This window comes from Nuphar pumila, chromosome 5 (assembly GCF_984573655.1).
Source record: "Nuphar pumila chromosome 5, dmNupPumi1.hap1.1, whole genome shotgun sequence".
Lineage (NCBI taxonomy): Eukaryota > Viridiplantae > Streptophyta > Magnoliopsida > Nymphaeales > Nymphaeaceae > Nuphar > Nuphar pumila.
In genome coordinates, this window is record NC_143253.1 from 15,839,784 (window position 1) to 15,859,352 (window position 19,569).

Sequence of the window (19,569 nt, forward strand, 5' to 3'; positions counted from 1 at the left end):
CGATGTTACGGTAAATAACCCATCAACACTAATAAGGTATTATGAGGGATAAGTTCAAGATAAAACATTTAGAAATGCTTGGATGAGTAAGCTTAAGGCTATCAGAAAGCATGAGGAGAAGCGAGTAAAAAAAGACAGCATAAAAATGCTATTAAAGCTTGTGATCTTTATAAAAAAGTGAACTTCAAAGCTTTTTATAAAAAAATATTCATTCAATATGCAGATGTTATAATGAAAACACGAACTTTAAAAAATTAATATAATTCTTCTAACATTAAAAAAAAAAATCAGTATCACGAAAATTCTTTCTTTTGTAGAAAAAGTACGATTTCAATTTTTTAAAATAAGTTTGAAGCATGAAAATTAGCAAATCTTAAACGATTTTATCTCTTAAACCTCATAAGCACTTCAAAGAAACATAGCTACAGATATTTTTGTTTGCTTAATATAAACCTGTAGAAGTATTTTATCATTGTTTGTTTAGTTCAAATCATGCACTGAATCAAATAAATTTAACCAGAAATTTTGATTCTGTCATCAAGCATTAGTGTGAGGTTACCAAATCTGACCCATAGAAGTGTCTTGACATTTAGTAGGGAACGAGCGTGTTTTTCTGACATAAAAATATGATTTTTTGAGTGAAATTTTGGTATATTGTAGGCTGTTGATTTTTCATCCATCAAAAAAACCTGCATACACTGGATAAATCATGACCAAAAGAACTCGTTTAGCATGTTTTCATCACTATATATCCATATATAGGACAAGTTGCTGGTGCGGATGTGCATAAGGTATCAATGAGTTGGAACGGGCATTATCTAACCTTGCAGATATGATCTATATGGTTTATTTGGTAGGGGTAGACTTTTGAATCACCAATATCTGGTATGCACACACGTTTTTTTATGACTCAAAAATCAAGTCATAAATGCACTAAATATTCATAACTTAATTTATTTTTTGTCAAAAAAATGCGATCCATGGTTTGATCTCTAACAAATTCAGTATGTTGAAGTCAAAACTTGCAACTATGAGTTTCAACTCATTGATTCCTTATTGCCAAAGTTCTGCAACAAATCAGTATTCCTTATTGCCAAAAGTTCTGCTACAAATCAGTATTCCTTGTTGCCAAAGTTCTTGCACCAGAGCTGCGAAGGGATGGGGCGAACAGGGTGATGTGGCCGTTGCTGAAGCAAGCATGGAAACCATTAGCCCTGTTAATCATTTGTAATGATCAACAATTTTTATCAACAGAGGAGTTGAAAATCACTCATCGTTTTGAGAGTTAATTCAAAGTCAGTTTACAAGGAGCTGCACTGTAAAAATGTCTTAAAAAAGTCAATACTCATGCAAGCACTAATTCCTCAAAAGAGATGTCCACAAAGGCACTCAAACAATACTTGAGCAAATATGCACAAAAGCATAAAACAATATAAACACGCACAAAGGCATGAAATGCCACAATATATTAGAAAATAGGAAGAGCTTGAACTCCCAAGCTTAAGGAATTACAATGAGAAACACCCCTATTTATATACATCAAAAGAAGCCACAAGGGGGGCTCTCCCAAAGGAGTCGTTGGGAGCCCCCAACGGTCACATTTGTTATCGTTGGGGGGCCCAACGACTCTATTGGCCCCCTAGGTGGTGCAAACCAAGAAAAAAAATAAAAAAAAAGAAAAAAGAAAAAGAAAAAAGAAAAATACAAATATATTCCAAATGAAATATAGGTAAAATTGGGAAATTATAGAAATACCCTTTTTGGGTATTGGAAGCTATACACAACAACAACAACAACAATGCCTTCATCCCAAAACAATTGGGGTCGGCGATATGAACTAACAAAGAAAATCATTCTGGGTATTGGAAGTTATATATATATATATATATATATATATATATATATATATATATATATATATATATATATATATATATATATACACAATGAGATTTAAGGATTACATTTTAACACCCCCTGTCAAACTTACGGTGTGATGACCGTAAGTTTGCCAAGGACAAAATGAAATCTAGGCGAACAAAGTGACTTAGTGAAGAAATCGGTCAGTTGGTACTCAGACGTCATGTATGGGAGATCTATAATCTTCTTCAAGTATTCTTCTCTAACATATTGACAGTCTATCTCTATATGCTTCGTGCGCTCATGAAAAGTGTGATTCTTGGCAATATATATTGCACTTTTATTGTTGCAGCATAACATTGTTGACTCTTTAATACAGACTCCCATATCTTCTAGAGAACGTCAAATCTATACAATTTCTATGGTTATGGATGTCATGGCTCTATATTCGGCTTCAGTAGAGGACAAAGAGATCTTTTGTTGTTTCTTGCACCTCTAAGAGACCAACGATTCACCTAAGAAAACATAGAAACCAGTAGTAAAGTGACGGTTATTGTGATCAATCAGAATCAATATATGCAATTAACTTTAATTCAAAAGATGAAGACGAAAATACTCCCTTATTTGCAGTTATCTTTAAGTATCTGATGATGTGAAGAACCGCACTCATGTGAACCGTTGTGGGAGCATGTTGAAACTGTCTGGCAATATAGATCGCATGTGACAAATCAGGCCGAGTGATGCTAAGATACATTAGCGAGCCTACCCGTTATCTGTAAGGAGTAGGATCAGTCAGAGGAATCCCATCATCGATCTTCATTTTTTAGCCCACTATTTCAGGAGTTTCACAAATTTTGTCATCTGAGATTTTTGACATGTCAATAATCTCACAAGCAAGTTTAGTTTGAGATAGAAAATAACCACGTTGGGAGTAAGCAACCTCAATTTCCAAGAAATATGTTAGAAACACTAAGGTTGACATTTCAAATTTTGAAGTCAAGATGGATTTGATATCCTTGACTCCTTTGACATCATCACCTGTTATTAACATATCATCAACATATAACAATAATATCACAATACCTGCATCGAATTTCTGATAAATAATGTAGTATCTGTATAACAGGAAGATAATCCATTTTCTAACATAACATTGTTAAATCTGTCATACCAGGCTTTGGGTGTCTGTTTCAAACCATAGAGAGTTTTTCGAGGACGAAAAACTTTATCTTTAGAAACTTTCATACCTGGTTTGGCATCCATATAAACTTCTTCATTAAGATCACCATTTAAAAAAGTATATTTAACATCCATTTGAAAAATGTTTCATTTTTTTATAAACGCAATAGTGATGAGACATCTGACTGTAACCCTCTGTGTTACAGGTGCAAATGTCTCTTCATAGTCAATTTTATATTCTTGACCATACCCTTTCGCAACTAAACGAGCTTTATACCTCTCCAGAGATCTATCGCTCTTAATCTTAACTTTAAACACCCAACAACAACCTATAGTTTTTTTTTCAAAATGTAGAGTTTGAAATTCCCATGTGTTAACTTTCCTAAGAGCTTTGAGTTCATTTTTCATAGCTTCCCGCCATTCTACACATTTTTTGGCTTTCTCAAAATTTCTTGGTTCAAAATAAGAATGAATGGCACTAAAACAAGCTTTATACTTGGGTGAAAATGAGTCAAAAGAGACAAATCTTGTTGGAGGCTTTTTATTTCTTTCAGATCGTCTGGGATCATGTGTGGGAATAGAATCACTATATTGCTGAATTGCACTTCTGAAAGTATTTCTATCTCTACGAGAATAGGTTATTGGGTCATTTGATGTTCTATCTTCTTAAGGACTGGGTGAGTTGAAGTCATTAGTATCTACTTTATTATTACTATCATGGTTTGATGATATTTCATCGTCACTAGACATATCATCATTACTAGATAATAGATCAAATAAGAAAGAATAGTCAACATTTTTGTGGTGAGAATCATTTTTTTCAAAGCCATTCTCATTTTTCAAAAACGTCACATTTCTTGAAACATATAACTTATCATTTTTAAAATCGTAACAGCGAAATCCTTTTTGAGTCTCAAAATATCCAAGAAAGACATATGGAATAAATTTAGGTGAAAGTTTGTCATTCTTGTCTGTAAGAACAAAACATTTGCAACAAAAAATTCGCAATATGTTATAATCAAGTTTCCTTTTATATAGTGTTTCAAAAGGAGAGATTTTACCCAAATTTCTAAATGGTAAACGATTGATAAGGTAAACATATGCAAGAGCCGATTCGGCCCAATTTTTTTGGAATATTTTGATCTATGAGAAGAGTTCGCGTGGTTTCAATGATATGCCTATGTTTCCTTTCGGCCAACCCATTCTCTTTAGGAGTTTTAGGGCATGACCCTTGATGAACAATACCACTATCTTCAAGATACTTTTTGAATTCATTTGAGAGATACACTCCTCCAGAATCAGTTCTAAATATCTTTAAGTTACTATTAAATTAATTTTTAATCATCACATGATATGATTTAAAGCATGAAAAAACTTCATGCTTATGTCTAAGAAAATATATCCAAGAATACCTAGAAAAATCATCCACAAAAATCACATAATAGGCAAACCCTCCTTTTGAAATAATAGGTGTCGGTCCTCAAACATCCGAATGAACAATTTTGAAAGGTTTAAAAGTAAACATGGATCTTTGTTCAAAATGCATACTTCTCATTTTTCCAAGAATACAATCATTACAAGAGAAAGTATCTTTACAAAGATTTTTAACAAAATGCAAATAAGATAACTTGGTGATATTGGGATGATCAAGTCTTTTGTGCCAAACATTTATATCCTTATGTTGGACAACATTAAAAAAAAAATTTAAAACTTAAAGAGAGTCCATATAATATAAGTCTCCCTTCCTAGAGTCTTCCCCGATCAATTTTCTGGACTGACGATCATGTATTAAACATTTATCAGAGAAAAATTTAATATCACATCCATGGTCCGAGAGTTGAGAAACGGAGAGAAGGTTCAAGTTTAATTTTGGTATAAATCTAATTTTGGGAATGAAAAAGTTGAGTTTCAATATTCCAAACACCTTTAATTTCAAGAAAAGTCTACTTTTTGAATATTCGAAAAGAAAAAATATGTTTGGGGACATATGAAAAGACGCACTTGAATCCAAAAGCCAAGAAATTTTACCTGGAGAAGAGAAAGTAGATATGGCGGCTCCCGAGATGGCTCCCTTGAGGAGAGGTTAAAGTGCCTTCACAATTTGATTTAGTGAAAAGGATCCACTTGAAGAAGTCGCCTCCTTTTGCGGCTGAGAAGTGGTGACCATGGCTAACAACTTCTTCCACTTGGGACAAACGGGTTTGATATGCCCCGGTTCTTTACAAAAATGACAAACAATTTTGCTATAATCTTTTTTTCACCTTATCCACCATTTCCCCTTTGATTTTGATTTTTAAAATGAAGGGGACAATAGGCTAAGTTGTTTTCGGGCCTAGACACCGCATTGATCCCACCATTTTCTTCAGAATTGGATGGAACCACAAGAACATTTGACCCTTGCTTACTTATACCCATACGGGTTTCTTCCCCACTTAATTTGGTGAGAACATCCTCAAGAGAAAGGGGAGTGAAAGATGACAAAAAAGAAGACCTTATTTGCTCAAATTCGGGCCTTAGCCCATTCAAAAAATTGAAGAATTGATCTTCTTCTAATTCTTTGTGGCGAAGTTCAATCGTCTCTTCACTCCATTTTGGTTCGATCATAGCAAACTCGTTCTAAAAGAAAGAAAGTTCGGCGAAATATTCTTTAATGGTCATTTCGCCTTGAAGAAGAGTTAGAGCCTTCTTTTGAATGTAATATTTATGGGACAAGTCCCTTGAGAAATACATTTTCTCAAGATACTTCCATGCTTGAGAAACCTTTTTGAATTTGATAATATTCGAGTTGATTTTTATCTCAACGGAAGAAAAAATCCAAGACAAAATTTTGAAATTATTCATTTCCCATTCATCATGTTTTTTCGAATATTCCTCAAAGGCTTTGGTTCTTTCCTCCCCTTCAAGGATCTTAATTTCACCTTTCTCCATCAAGGTGATTTTTTATTTCGGTTCCGAGATTGTGCCCTGCACATAACCCCAAAGACCCTTCCCTTTAATGTGAGCCTCCATATTTCCGGCCCAAACGTGATAGTTGGAGCTATTGAGTTTAAATCCAAGAGAGAAATGGGACTCTTTTTCACCCATTAGAGAGGAAAGATGGAAGAAAAAATACATACCACAATAAGACTTTTAAGTCTTACTTATCGAAATGCCCTTCTAAAATATTAAAGGAAGAGCAGCCCTCACTCCAATTTTCAAGAAGCCAAAGGCACATTTTTTGAGGCACCTGAAAAATGAAGAATCACACGATCTTCAATCTTTAATCAAGCTCTGATACCATGTAAAAATGTCTTCAAAAAGACAATACGCATACAAGCACTAATTCCTCACAAGAGATGTGCACAAAAGCACTCAAAGAACACTTGAACAAATATGCATAAAACAATACAAACATGCACAAAGGCATGAAATGCCACTACATTAGAAAATAGGAAGAGCTTGAGCTCCCAAACTTAAGGAATTACAAGGGGGAAACACCCCTATTTATATACATCAAAAGGAGCCACAAGGGGGCTCCCAAAGGAGTCGTTGGGAGCCCCCAACGACTCTATTAGGGGGGGGGGGGGGGGGCTAGGTGGCGCAAACCAAGAAAATAAAATAAAATAAAATAAATAAAAATACAAACATATTCCAAATGAAATATGCGTAAAATGGGAAATTACAAAAATACCCTTTTGGGTATTGAAAGCTATATATATACAATGAGATTTAAGGATTACATTTTAACATGCACATGAGCCTAGCCAAGCTGAAGTGAAGGTTGTTTGAGTTAGGATTGGTGCACGTATACCTGGCTCCATTTCAAGCTCAAGCTGAAGCCTATCTTGAAGGTTGTCTAAAATCTCTCTCTCTAATGTGGCACAAGGGATGCCCACATACATAAAAAATTTTGTTTTTATGCAGGCTCAACACTGCTCTCTCTTGTCTTGTTAAGCCCACTATACAATTGCAAGAGAGCCTGATCTGCAAGAGCGGCTTAGCTTGTTGTCCATGCTTAGGTGCATGCAATACATGACCATTAAGAGAGTGTAAACGGTACCATTCAGAGTTTCACTTGTTATTAGGTTTACCTATTGCATCTTCGGGATGCACAAGACACTTGTTGAATTTCACATAACCAAGAAGTCATAAGAGAAGGACCAAACAGAAATCAACAAAATTCTACAGAGCCAAGAAATTTTAAGATGAGAAGATCTAAATGGAAATCAATAAAAGACAAACTAAATTGATTTCTTTACATGCAACAACAGAATGTGCCTTTTGCAGACTCACATGCAAATATATTCACAATGTCCTCTACCCTCTACTCTGCTCATGTAAAACCACACCCAGCTGACCAAGTGGGTTTGAGCCCACCTGGTTTGACTGGGTCAAGGAGGGGAGTCATATCCCCTTCCCCAGGTTAATAAATAGTGGGGAGAGGAAGGGGCCCCACTTTACTGCATTTAGGAGGAGACCCTTCCTCTCTCCCACGCATGTAGTAGTAGGGGAGAGGGAGGGATCCCTCATTAAGAGAAGAAAGGTTACGGGGGATGAAACCTCCATGATCCATGGGCCTATAAAAGCCCATGAGTCCCTCTCTCAAACCCCATTTTTACTGTGAGAGAGAGAGAGAGGCAAGTGGGAGATCGTGATCCGGCAACGGTAAGTCGCCTCGCATTTTCTGTCTTTCTTTCTCCATTATTTTAGGAGAAAAAAACAGCAAGACAGGGAGTTTATTTCCCTGTCTCAACCACCATGCCGACACTTGGCCAACTTGGTCTGGGTTAACCCAGGCCGAGTTAAGCCAAGGAGTGGATGAGAGACAATTTGTCTCTCTGTCTCGGCCGAATTCGGGCCGGGCTCGGTCTGGGCTCTCTGTCTCGGCCAAATTCGGGCTGGACTCAGTCTGGACAGACCTAGACCGAACCCGATCTGGTGATGTTTGGACAGAGAGCTGAGGCTCCCTGTCTTGACTCGGTTGGCCAACACCCAGACCGAGCCTGGCTGGGAATAGAGGGAAAGAGAGACAGAGAGCTGCACTCTGTCTCAATATGGCTTGGTGCCAGACTGACTCTGTCTGGGCTCGCCCAGACAGAGCCAGGTCACTGGCACTAGGCGAGACAGAGAGGCCGACACTCTGTCTCGCTGACCGACTTGGTCTGGTTAAAACCAGACCGAGTCTGGTCATTTGGGGGGGGGGGGAGACAGTGCACTGTCTCAGCATGTCGGAAGACCAACTCGGTCTGTGTAAAACCAAACTGAGTCTGGTCATTTTGGGGCGAGACAGATAGCACAGCCTTTTCGCAGACCGACTCGTTTGGTCGGTTAGGGGGCGAGACTGAGAGCATCAGTCCATACACAGTCCGACTTGGTCTGAAGAGAACCAAGCCAAGTCTGGTCCAATATGGGAACGAGACAAAGAGATTTTTCTCTCTGTCTCGGCTTGATATAAAACTTAGATGACTCGGTTCGGGTCGAGTCAGTCGGATACTCCGGTCTGAGAGCAACCCAGACCAGGGCAGATGGGTTGGTTAAATATAAATAATAATAATAATAAGAGTATGTAAAATATATATATATATAAGGGAAAAACCGAGACATTGGTTGTCTCAATTTCCTATACTGAACTGTATCTGGGTTTGGGTCCAGTTGGACCAAACCCAGAATGTTATATCCAAATCCAAAATTCAGATTGGATTTGGATCCGTTTGGCACCAAACCCAGAATGAATCAGGTTTGGATCTGTTGTATCGGATCTGGATCCAATATGAGAATCAGAGACTGAATCTCTATCCGGTTTGGATCCACATTAGAGTATATTTGGATCTGGATCCAAGTTGAAAAATCCAAAACTGAATCAAGAAGGTCCAGTTTGGATTAAACCTAAACTAGGTTGAGTTTGGGTTAGGTTCAGTGAAAGGCTAGGTTCTATGTAACTCAGACTTTTCTAACAAGGCACCGCACCCACATCGCACCCGCACCCATGTGGGTGCGACACTTGAACACGACTTCCTTTGTGTCAGGTGAAGTCAACCACAATGAGGTCTATTTTTGTCCAAAAGTAAATTTAGTTAACCGTAACCAAGTCCATTTTTATCTATATTATATATAAATACATAAATGCACACACATACATGTAGTGTTAACTTAAAATTGTTAAAAAATTTATATATATATATACCCTCCCTATAGCCCTGCACCCCCGCACCCAAGTTTTTTTAAAGTGACGCATTGCCGCATCCACACTCGTATCCGCACCCGCACCTATGTGACATAGGTTAGGTTCAGTTTGGGGACAGAGCCCATTTCAGGCTAGGTCTGGGTTAGGTTCAATGAATCCAGAATTTTATCAAAAAGAAGAATAGAGTAAGAGAAGGTGGGGTTGGGGTTTGAACCGAAGTGCCATAGGGAGTAGGGAAGCGCGTTTTGGAAGCGCAAAATGTCACGCTTTCGAAACGTGCTGGGAAGCGTACAAAAAAATAGGAAGCGCGCTTCCCCCTCGCTTCTTTTTTTTGTATTTTAATTTTTTTTTTTATTTTTCTCTTTTTTCGCTTCCCCCTCGCTTCCTAGGTCACTTCCAATTCGCCTACTAGGTCGCTTCTGAGAAGATTCCTGGTTCGCTTCTAAGTCATCCCACGCTTATCGCTTCTTAAAATTTTGAAAATGCCTCGCTTCCCGCTCTCGCTTCTTCGACCGGCAACTCTGTTTTGAACCCCCAACCTCTCATGAAAAGAAAACTATTCCTTACTAGTAGGTCAACTTTAGGGGTGGCAATCGGGTCAGGTTGGCAGGTCGGCGGGTCGGGTCGGTGGGTTGGCGGGTCAGCATACCTCAACACAAACCCGACCCGTTTATTAAATGGGTCGGTTGTGGCAAACACGACCCTGACCCATTTATTAAACGGGTTAACCCGTTTAATAAATAGGTCAGGTCGGGTAAACGGATTGGCGAGAGGGTTGGCGGGTCGGGTTCGGGTAAACGGATTGGCGAGAGGGTTGGCGGGTCGGGTTTGGGTAAACGGATTGGCGAGAGGGTTGGCGGGTCGGGTTCGGGTAAACGGGTTGACCAGCCCGCCTAACCCGTTTATTAAACGGGTCAGCAGGGTTGGCATACCCCTAACACGAACCCGACCCGTTTAATAAACAGGTTAGGCGGGTCGACCCGTTTACGACACGAACCCGTTTAAGTCCAACCCAAACCCGGCTAAGAAGCGGGTTGGTGGGTCGTGTCAGATTTTGCCAACCCTAGTCAACTTGGGCTAGTTGGTCAAAGAGTGCAAACAAAATACATATATACTTGTTTTGGGTTGGATATATAGGATTTGAATCCAAGTCAGTTCTGATCCAAAATTTGAGAATCAGATGAGAAGGGTCGCTTGGATCTCTCGAGAATCTTATTCTCCACATCCCGGCCCGTTTGAGATGTGAAAAGAACATTTTGCTCTTGTTATGCCATTTAATAAATTGAGAATAACTCTTCACTCCGATATCGGATTTGGATAATTTTTGAACCCCTAAACTTCTCTCTTCGAGAAGGATCCATTGGCATAGGACAAGATGTCAAACTTTGAGAGTTTGATATCAGAGTTTGGCAAGGAGGCTTAGTGGTATTTTTGTAATTTTACACAAATAGAGACGTTAATGAGATTTTTAGTAATTGCTTGGGATTTCTGCTCATTTCATATCAGGATTTGCAAAAAGACTAAGGTCGATCCTTAGTTTGAGATTTGGGTGATCCGAAGTGAACATTTGCAAATAACTCTAGATAAATAAGATAATATTGTTCGTAAATGCATCTTATTATGTGATTTCATGTGTTTTATAAGTATGCAGATTATTTTATGTATATAAATACTCGCATTGTGAATGTGCTTGTTATGGAAATAAGAATAATGTTTTAACACATAATATGTTGTGGAAAATGGAATACTAAGTTTTGAGAATAGAAAGTAAAGTTTCAAGGTTTACAGAATATGATTTATTCTGAGAATGTCACGCTTATACCTTGGCAGGGATATTATAAGTGTCGTGACGTGATAAAATTGATATTGTGCCTCTATGATGGATTGTTATCCTTAAAACTAAGGCGTGTATCTGTGATTAACATTAGTTAGTGAACATACATTTGATACTGTATAATACATTAACGTTGTAAAATAAAAGAAAATGAACAATGCACCTAGGGTAACAACACATAGAATGATAAAGAACTCTACTAGGAATGACATAGTCTAGGGCTTTGTTTGAGGTGTGTACCTCGTTTGTACCCGAAATTTTTTAGAAATTCCTGGGTAATGCTTAGGGCACGTTTGGAAACAAGAAAGATGTAGAAAAAGTGATGCAAAATGAGAAATCTGTACAAATTTTCTGACCCTTCCAAACGAAAGACTTTTTTGCTGAAAAAGTTTTTCTAAAAAGTAAACTTTTTTATAAGAAACATTCCTCCATGGGGGTTGGAGGAATGTTTTCTACCAAGAAAAAAATTATTTTTGCACTCCCCACCACCCACCATATCACCATCACCACCACCATCCATCTCACCACCACCATCCTCCTCCTCTCTCATTTTTTCACATTTTTCCACTCCGTTTCTCTCATGCTACATAAACAAGCGAAAAACTTTCTTTTGAAAAACTTCTCATATCAAAAACTCTTATATGCAAAACTTTCTTTTTCCATAAGAGTTTTTCTCTTTTCCAAACATGCCCTTAGGAGTTAAAAACATTGTCTATTAGACACATGTAGGATGTAGCATGAACCACAAACCTTGGAGGCAGGTATAGCCTATCGGACTCTTCGGCTAGCTACTGACGGGCAATTTACGCTCTCCGGCTTGCAATCAGTGAGAAAAGTTGCAGCGATGGAAAATCAATACTCTAGGCCAGTTTGGACTATGTTGTTGTGTGTGGTTTATATGTCTAGCCAACACTATAGACTCTATAGTTTTCTATATAGGTTACTACGCTTCAAGAGGCTATTTCTGGAATAACCGATTAGTGTAGAGTATGACATTGAGAATATCTACTTTGAGAATGAGGAAAGAAAAATGGGGAATAACCGATTAGTATTGAGTATGACATTGAGAATATCTACTTTGAGAATGAGGAAAGATAAACAGTAAAGGGGAATAAAAGATATAAACAACATGTGCGCTGAGTTAGAGAATTAAACTAAGAATAAGAACTTAGAGCTCACTACAGTTGTAAGAATAATAACTTAGAGCTCACTACAGTTGTAAGAATAAGAACTTAGAGCTCACTACAGTTGTAACGGTCGTGTCTTATGTTTGTGAATGAAATCTTATTGAGTTTTAGACTCACCCCCATTTGGTTACAACCAGTGTTATAAAAAACGAATTGTAACAGTCGTGTCTTAATTTTGTGAATGAAATCTTACTGATTTTTAGACTCACCCCCGTTTGGTTACAACCAATGTTATAAAAAACGCGCATTAAAGAAGAAGAAGAAGAAGGTATGTAATCAATTTACTTTTATATATTACATTTAATTAGTTTATTTACTTCTTCTATGTTAATCTCATATATTTTAACTTTTATAGGATAATCTCATATTTTTTTAGTACTTATTTGAGATTTTCTATTGCTTATTGGTTGTTTTATAGGACACTATATTTTTCAATTATATAATCAGTTTCTTAGTTACTTTTATATGTTAATCTCATATTTTTTTAGTACTTATTTGAGATTTTCTATTTCTTATTGGTTGTTACTTCATCAATAAAGCATTTCTTTATTTATTTATATTTTTAAATATTTTTTTATAATTTTTTTAAAGTTTAAAAAAAAATTGAGGCTTACGCTTTACGCCTCGCCTCAATTTTTGGTGGAGCGCCTCGCTACGCCTCAATGCTTTTCATAACTTGACTCATGGACTTGGATGCGGCTACAGGTGGATCTAGAAGTACCGAGTACTTTATCTATATTCTTACATTTTTCATATTTTGAACTTGTACTTTGAACCCTTTAGTTTTGAGAAGTTTGGATGGATGTTATTGATGCTGAATGATTGGATTGATAATTATATGGTGATCTTGTTATAAAAAAAAAATTCTGGCATGGTTTTCAAGGTTGTTTTGGTAATTTCCCTATGGGAATTAACATCCACGGACCCGGGCTCGAGAGGCCCCGGTTTGGGTCATCACAGCTCACAACAAAGGTTTGACTATTCCACTATGTGAAACCCAAAAATGAAAATGTAAAATAGATCCAAGTGCTGATGGTGCAGCCAAATGCAAAAGATCAAGGCCCAACAACCAAAAAATTCAAGACTGTAGTGTGCCCAGTACACACATTTACATGAATAAGAGAGAAGTCTACCGATATCAGTCTCTTGATTGATATCAACATTTTGCATCCATTGTCCAAATCAAGGTTGCCAGGAAGGACAACAGACCAGGGATGTGGCATGGAAGGAGGAGTGTGAAGCAAATCAGGCAAATGTTGAAAAAGATTAAAAGAAGAATACTAGGTAACTCTATGATGAGCTTTCTTGACTCCATCTGCTATAACACTATAAAATAGGGTCTTGTATTTATAGCAATATTACAAATATAAACTCTAATATGCTTTATAGTAACTTGCTTTGAAAACTGCTTCATAAACTTCAGGTAATATTTTGTTAATTAATAAAAAATTAAGTGAATCAATAAGTTTGAATCCTTTTCATTCTAATGGAAAGCAAAACTTCAAAGGTATCAGATACCACTTCCAATGTTAGGAGAAGCGTGTTCTCCACCTTGAAATCTTTATGTTTGTCGCTCTGGAAGCACAATGCAGGAGCCCAGTCCAAACACAAGACATTCTACAATGCAATTTTATCAACCAGTCATACACCATAATATCAAGCTATTAAAGACAAATAACTTGGACAGTCCACTAGAGAAACAATGTTTTCATTTCATTAGTTTATGTTTGAAACTTGTGAAAATTTTCAAAGGAAATGTTCATTAATTCTTTAGTTATTGGATGTAATATCTTATAACAAAACTGGAGGAAATAGCCATTTCAACTTTTGCTATTCATTCCACCAAGATACAGTAAAAATTATACAAAGATAAACACACCGCTAGATCACTATGTGCAACTGTATACATTTTATGCACTTTACATTAAGAGAGCGTATGGAGAGTTTGGATTGCAAAAACTTGAACCTAGGATATGCATGTGACCTTGTAAAGTATGCACAAACATATGGCACACATGTTGATCCAGCTTGTATTCTTGTTTTGTATAACATTCTACAATCCTATAGCCTATATGTTCTTTTCATGAAACTTAAGATTCTTGGCTATTAAAGTAGTGGTCATGTTGTCACAATGGACCAGAAATGGATTTTCAGTTCAACACCCATATCTTGAAATAATCACCCAATCCACACTACCTCTGAGGTTGTTTGCAATATGGCTCTCTAGTCTACTAATTGTTGATTTACAACTTGTTCTTGTTCTTTCTTACGTCATAAAAATAGTCCCTAAAAAACACAAAAACCTGTGGTGAAGCATCTATCTAGAGGTCACCTTAGAAGTAAATATGAATGTTCTCAAAGCTTTAACTTTAAAAATGCTGGAAGCTGTCACATGGGTGCGGGTGCGGGGGTGTGGGGATGAGGCAAAAATATAAAAAATTATATATATATATATATATAAGTCCAAAAGTTGGACATAAATGTCCCTGGGTGCATTGACCGCACCCCATACACTTAGATGAAAAAAAGATAGATCATAACTTTCTTTGAATCCAAAAGAAGTCATTTCGACCCCAAAATTTTCAAATCAAACTCGAAGAGCTTGCTTAGGTCCATGAAGAACTCTTCTCAAATCTACCAACTTGATTGACTATTGGATATCCCTGAGGCAAATCCATATTAACTTAATTTAAGTTTCCATTTAAGACATTTTCACATTTAACTGAAACATTTTTCATTGCCTGACATCAGCCACAATCAACAATAATTATGGTCATATGACTCATTGGTGAAAAGGCTTTGCAAAGTCAACTCCATGCTGTTGATTAAATCTCTTTGCCTAAAAAACATAACATTTTTTTGAACCATCAGCTCTTGTCTTCACTTCGTATACCCACAAGCAAACAATGAGAATCATTCCTAAAGGCAATGAATCAAGGTCCTAAGTTTCCATTCTCTCAAAAGCAGTAAGTTCCACTTTTGTGGCTTGCTTCCGTCTGGTTGTGTGATGCCAAGGAAACATGATGTTTTGAAAAAACACTATCATAAAAAACAAAATATGATGGACGAACTGAATGTCCAAAACTGTGATGTACCTCAAGTTAGTGCACTATACCAGGTGTTCAATTTTGAGACAAGGCATTGCAGTATTGTCGCCGATCTCTTGTAAAGGTTGTTCTTCAGGAATCACTTCTTGTGACAATTATTTATGAAAAGATACTGACCTTCTTCCTTGTTCTCTTCTTTCATATACTTTTTTACATTGCTTACACTTATCTTCATTTTGCAGCTCTCTTGACTCATCTTTCTTAGAATAAGGGATAAGAAAAGACATTTCAGTATCACCATCATCATGATGTTGGGTGCTCCAGAAAAATCATTGATATTTAGTGAAAGCATCATGTCTTTATACACTAAGCTTCATTGCTATAGGGTCATAACGCCAATACCTTTTCAGGATACCCAAGAAAACATGTTACTATTTCAACAAGTAATTTGTCATGTTTATGTTTTAGAAAGGAAAAAAACATGTGTAGCAAAAGCTCAAATCAAGGTAAAATTCAGAGGCCTAGAAAATAGTCTTTCATAAGATGGTTTTTAGATTGCACAGATGAATGCATTTTATTATATACAAAGTTCCAACAAACTTCTAATCCAAAATTCTTTTCAAATTTTGAACTCTTCAAAGGAAGGTATTTGTCTCAAGCATATGTCTATTTTTCCTTTCAACAACTCTATTTTGTTTGACAATATGGATTATGGACAAGATTTATGACGTTTAATACCTTAGAGAACTAAGTGGTGAAATTTTTTTCTTATATATTCACATAAAATGATGAAACTTTTTACTTATATATTTATGCCCACGGATATCTTGAATAATCATTAACAAATATTACAAATAACAAGGCTTGAGGTAACTGACTGTTTAGTGGCTCCTTTTATCTTCTCTCCCATACAGAAAATGTCACTATTTACTAAAATGACATAGCTATAAGGCTATGTCACATAGGTGCGGGTGCGGGTACGGGTGCGGATGCGGATGCAGATGCGGATGCGGATGCAGCACTTTAAAAAAACTTGGGTGCGGATATATATATATATATATATATATATATATATATATATATATATATATATATATATATATATATATATATATATATAAATAAAAAATTTAACAGTTTTAAGTTAACTACGTGTATTTGTGTGCATTTATGTATTTATATATATAATATAGATAAAAATGGACTTGATTAGGGTTAACTGAATCTACTTTTGGATAGAAATGGACCTCAGTGTGGTTGACTTCACCTAATACAAAGGAAGTTGTGTCCAAGTGTCGCACCCGCATGGGTGCGGGTGCGATGCGGGTGTGGTGCCCTGTTAGAAGAGTCCGTGTGACATAGATATAAGGGCTTGATAGAAGTACCTACATTACATAGGTGTCAATTCACATCAACAAAGAGAGGCAAAGCTAAGTGAAATGCCTATTTGACATTTGCATGAGCGTTGATTAAGCTGTGGTAAAAAATTTAGGCTCAAGCCAAGCCCACTATTCACCTTACATAGTCCCACCCTAAATTATGTCAATAGAAAGAGCTTTGGAAGTTATGTAGAACATGGTCATACATCTAATGACAACATAAGAGAGCACAACAAGGAAAGGAAAAAATGAGAATGACGACAACTAGCCTTAAAATAATAAGACAAGAGAGAGCTTTTCTTTTCCTCTTTTGGTTTACACTTGGAAATTTCAAAATTAGAAAAACAAAGCTAGTTACATCACTGCAGTGGTACATCGACACCATTTTACCAAGAAGTCTCATGTTTGAATCCCATAGGAGGCCATCCCCAATTTCCTGGTTGGTTATAAGTAATTTTTGGCATAGGGAACCACTAAATCCATACTTTTACATACACCAAAGAGGATGAAGGACAAAGTAATTTGGGTCAACCTTGTCATGATTCACATGAAGAAAATAAACAAAGTTCATACTAGTAAGGACATGATACTTTGACAAACTCACAGAGACATGCATGACTAAATGACTAGAACATAGCTATTTCATCCAATTGCCTAGAAGGATGACATCATGTATTTCTCGAGTCTATACAATAGGAAGTAAGAGAACAGCAAATTTTTTCCTTTGTCACAGAACACGTTTTAATGCAGAACCAGCATAAAATATGGCCCAACTTACAACATCATAGCATTGAAATATACTTAGTAGAATCTAGGTTTGGTAATTGTCCAGCATATGTTGTTAAGAAGACACAATCATATGCACTTGGTATAGCATGTTGTTCAGATGCAGACATACTAACTCTAGGAGTGAAAGTGATTGGTCAAATAAGCAACAGCTTATTACTGCCTACAAACAAGGAAAAATGCCAAATCCACTATAATGAAACATGCCTTTAACCAAAAGGTAGACATAATGAAATGATGAATGGAAATATATATATATATATATATATATATATGTTGTACAACCAAAATAATCTACAAAAGAATTCCTTTTTAATATAATTCCACGATCTTCAACTACAGGAAATGAGAGAATGTAGTTAATATGCATAGTTTCAATATATTCTAATAAAGTACGAAACCATAATGAGGGAAATAGGTCCATAATATTACTTCAAGTATGGACAACATTGAAAGGTAGTTCGCTGCTAGCAAAGAATAATATCTAACATGAGTTTGACAATAGTCAGTGTACACTATTAGAATGACTAATGACCTCAATAATTCTGAGATCAACTAAATTTATTTCCATAGTGATTTTCACCAACAAAAAGTTACTAATATGACCATCAGAACTTCAATACTGACAACTTCCAAACTACCAACATCATTATCCGCTGCAGAAACAACAGCAGTTCCAAAATACGGGAAACATTAAAACAACAAATCGAATATGTCAACAAGTCAAATTTAACCAACAGCATCACGCTTCCATGAAGAAACGAGTAAATGGATTGACTAAACCGTTAGTCTCAAACATCTGCTCCAACCATACAGCATCTCAAAAAACTAACAAATCAAAACAGAACACAAAAATAGAAGAAAAATGCGGAACAAGAACAGAGCATTGCAAAAATGGAAAAGCAAAAAAGTGACAAGAGATAAAAACCAACCTCCAGTTCGGCAGATTTCATGGCCAGAGGAATACAAACAAGAATGATACCCGCCATCGCGATTGCGGTATTCCTCCGCCAATGTTTCGGCCGACAATATGGGCCTCCAGTCATACTCCACACCTTAGTCCTGAAATCTCCATTAGCACTACCATGATGCTCTCCACCGCCCATTTTCGCAATTACCACTACTCTTCCTTTTTCTCTCTCTCTACATATTACGAGAGAAACGGGAAAGGGAGGAAAACAGAAGACGCAACAAGATCAGCCATTTTCATTCGACACCCATTAATTCAAACACCTAAATAAGACGGAACCACCATCTAGAATTTGAGTTTCCAAATCAAATTGCACTACAAGATTCGATAAAAATCGGGGATACCACCCAAAATTACATAAAAAAAAACTGGAAATATGACATCAAAACACAAGAATTTTCATTCTTTAATCATTAAATCGAAATACCCAATGAAAGAATGGTGTGTTTTCCACCATGACTTCACCAATCAAATTCAAGAAAATTAGGGTCAACAGACAAAATAATACAAAAGAATTTGCCAATCCAGAGAACTAAAGGAAAGATTATGCTAGAGATTGCATAAGAAAAGCAACGGATTGAAGAAAAAAGGCGTACCCAAGAGCGCCTCTCCTACTTCGGCCTTTGCTTCGTCGAGAGACGAAGAGAGCAATAGAGCTCTTTGGGGACTATAATGATGGGGATTGAAACGGTTCGGGTCTTAATTGAACCGATAATGGCTGGGCCTGGATCGACCAAAACAAAGATAAGTTAATCGGGTTCGGGTCTGTAGAACACAAGTTTTAGTTGGCTGGAATCTGGGTCGGGTGTTTAGGAACTGTGGCTTAATCTGACCAGAGATTTGATCAGAACACTATGAGGGTGCGTTTGAAATGCTCGGATCTCAAATCCGATGGGGATCCGGGAATTTGAGAACAGATCTCACCCTGTTCACTCCGTTCTCAAATCCAAGGTTCTGGTCCTAGCTATTTCTCTTTATAAGAGGGATTGCAAACTCTTGATCTGAAATCCCTTGTTTGAATAGCCTTGTTGTACTGGAAAACGAGCAGCTGCTAATGTTTGGCTCGTAAAATGCGTGTTCAAACGCCTAAAATAGGCTCGGCAAGCTGAATATGAACAATAGGTACTCAGCTCGGCTCAACTCACTCAGGCATGCTTGTTAAGT

At 36.8% G+C, this 19,569-nt stretch overlaps 1 protein-coding gene across 1 annotated transcript; it reads right to left on the reverse strand.

The window, feature by feature from the left end:
• Window positions 1–938: 938 nt before the first annotated feature.
• Window positions 939–19,039, reverse strand: LOC149836918 (uncharacterized). The gene is made up of 3 exons (XM_090005665.1): window positions 19,002–19,039; window positions 18,368–18,578; window positions 939–1,187 (listed from the first exon to the last, which is right to left on the reverse strand). The coding sequence occupies exons 2-3, from the start codon at window positions 18,539–18,541 to the stop codon at window positions 1,113–1,115; spliced, it is 249 nt and encodes an 82-aa protein (XP_089861791.1). The 5' UTR covers window positions 18,542–18,578; window positions 19,002–19,039; the 3' UTR covers window positions 939–1,112.
• Between the last annotated feature and the right edge of the window lie 530 nt (window positions 19,040–19,569).

Excerpts from the sequence above, each read along its gene's own strand:
- LOC149836918 (XM_090005665.1), bottom strand. The coding sequence starts at position 18,541 with ATGGGCGGTGGAGAGCATCATGGTAGTGCTAATGGAGATTTCAGGACT. Across the intron at positions 1,188-18,367 it reads TGAAATCTGCCGAACTGGAG|CAACGGCCACATCACCCTGT; the intron begins GTTGGTTTTTAT and ends TGCTTGCTTCAG.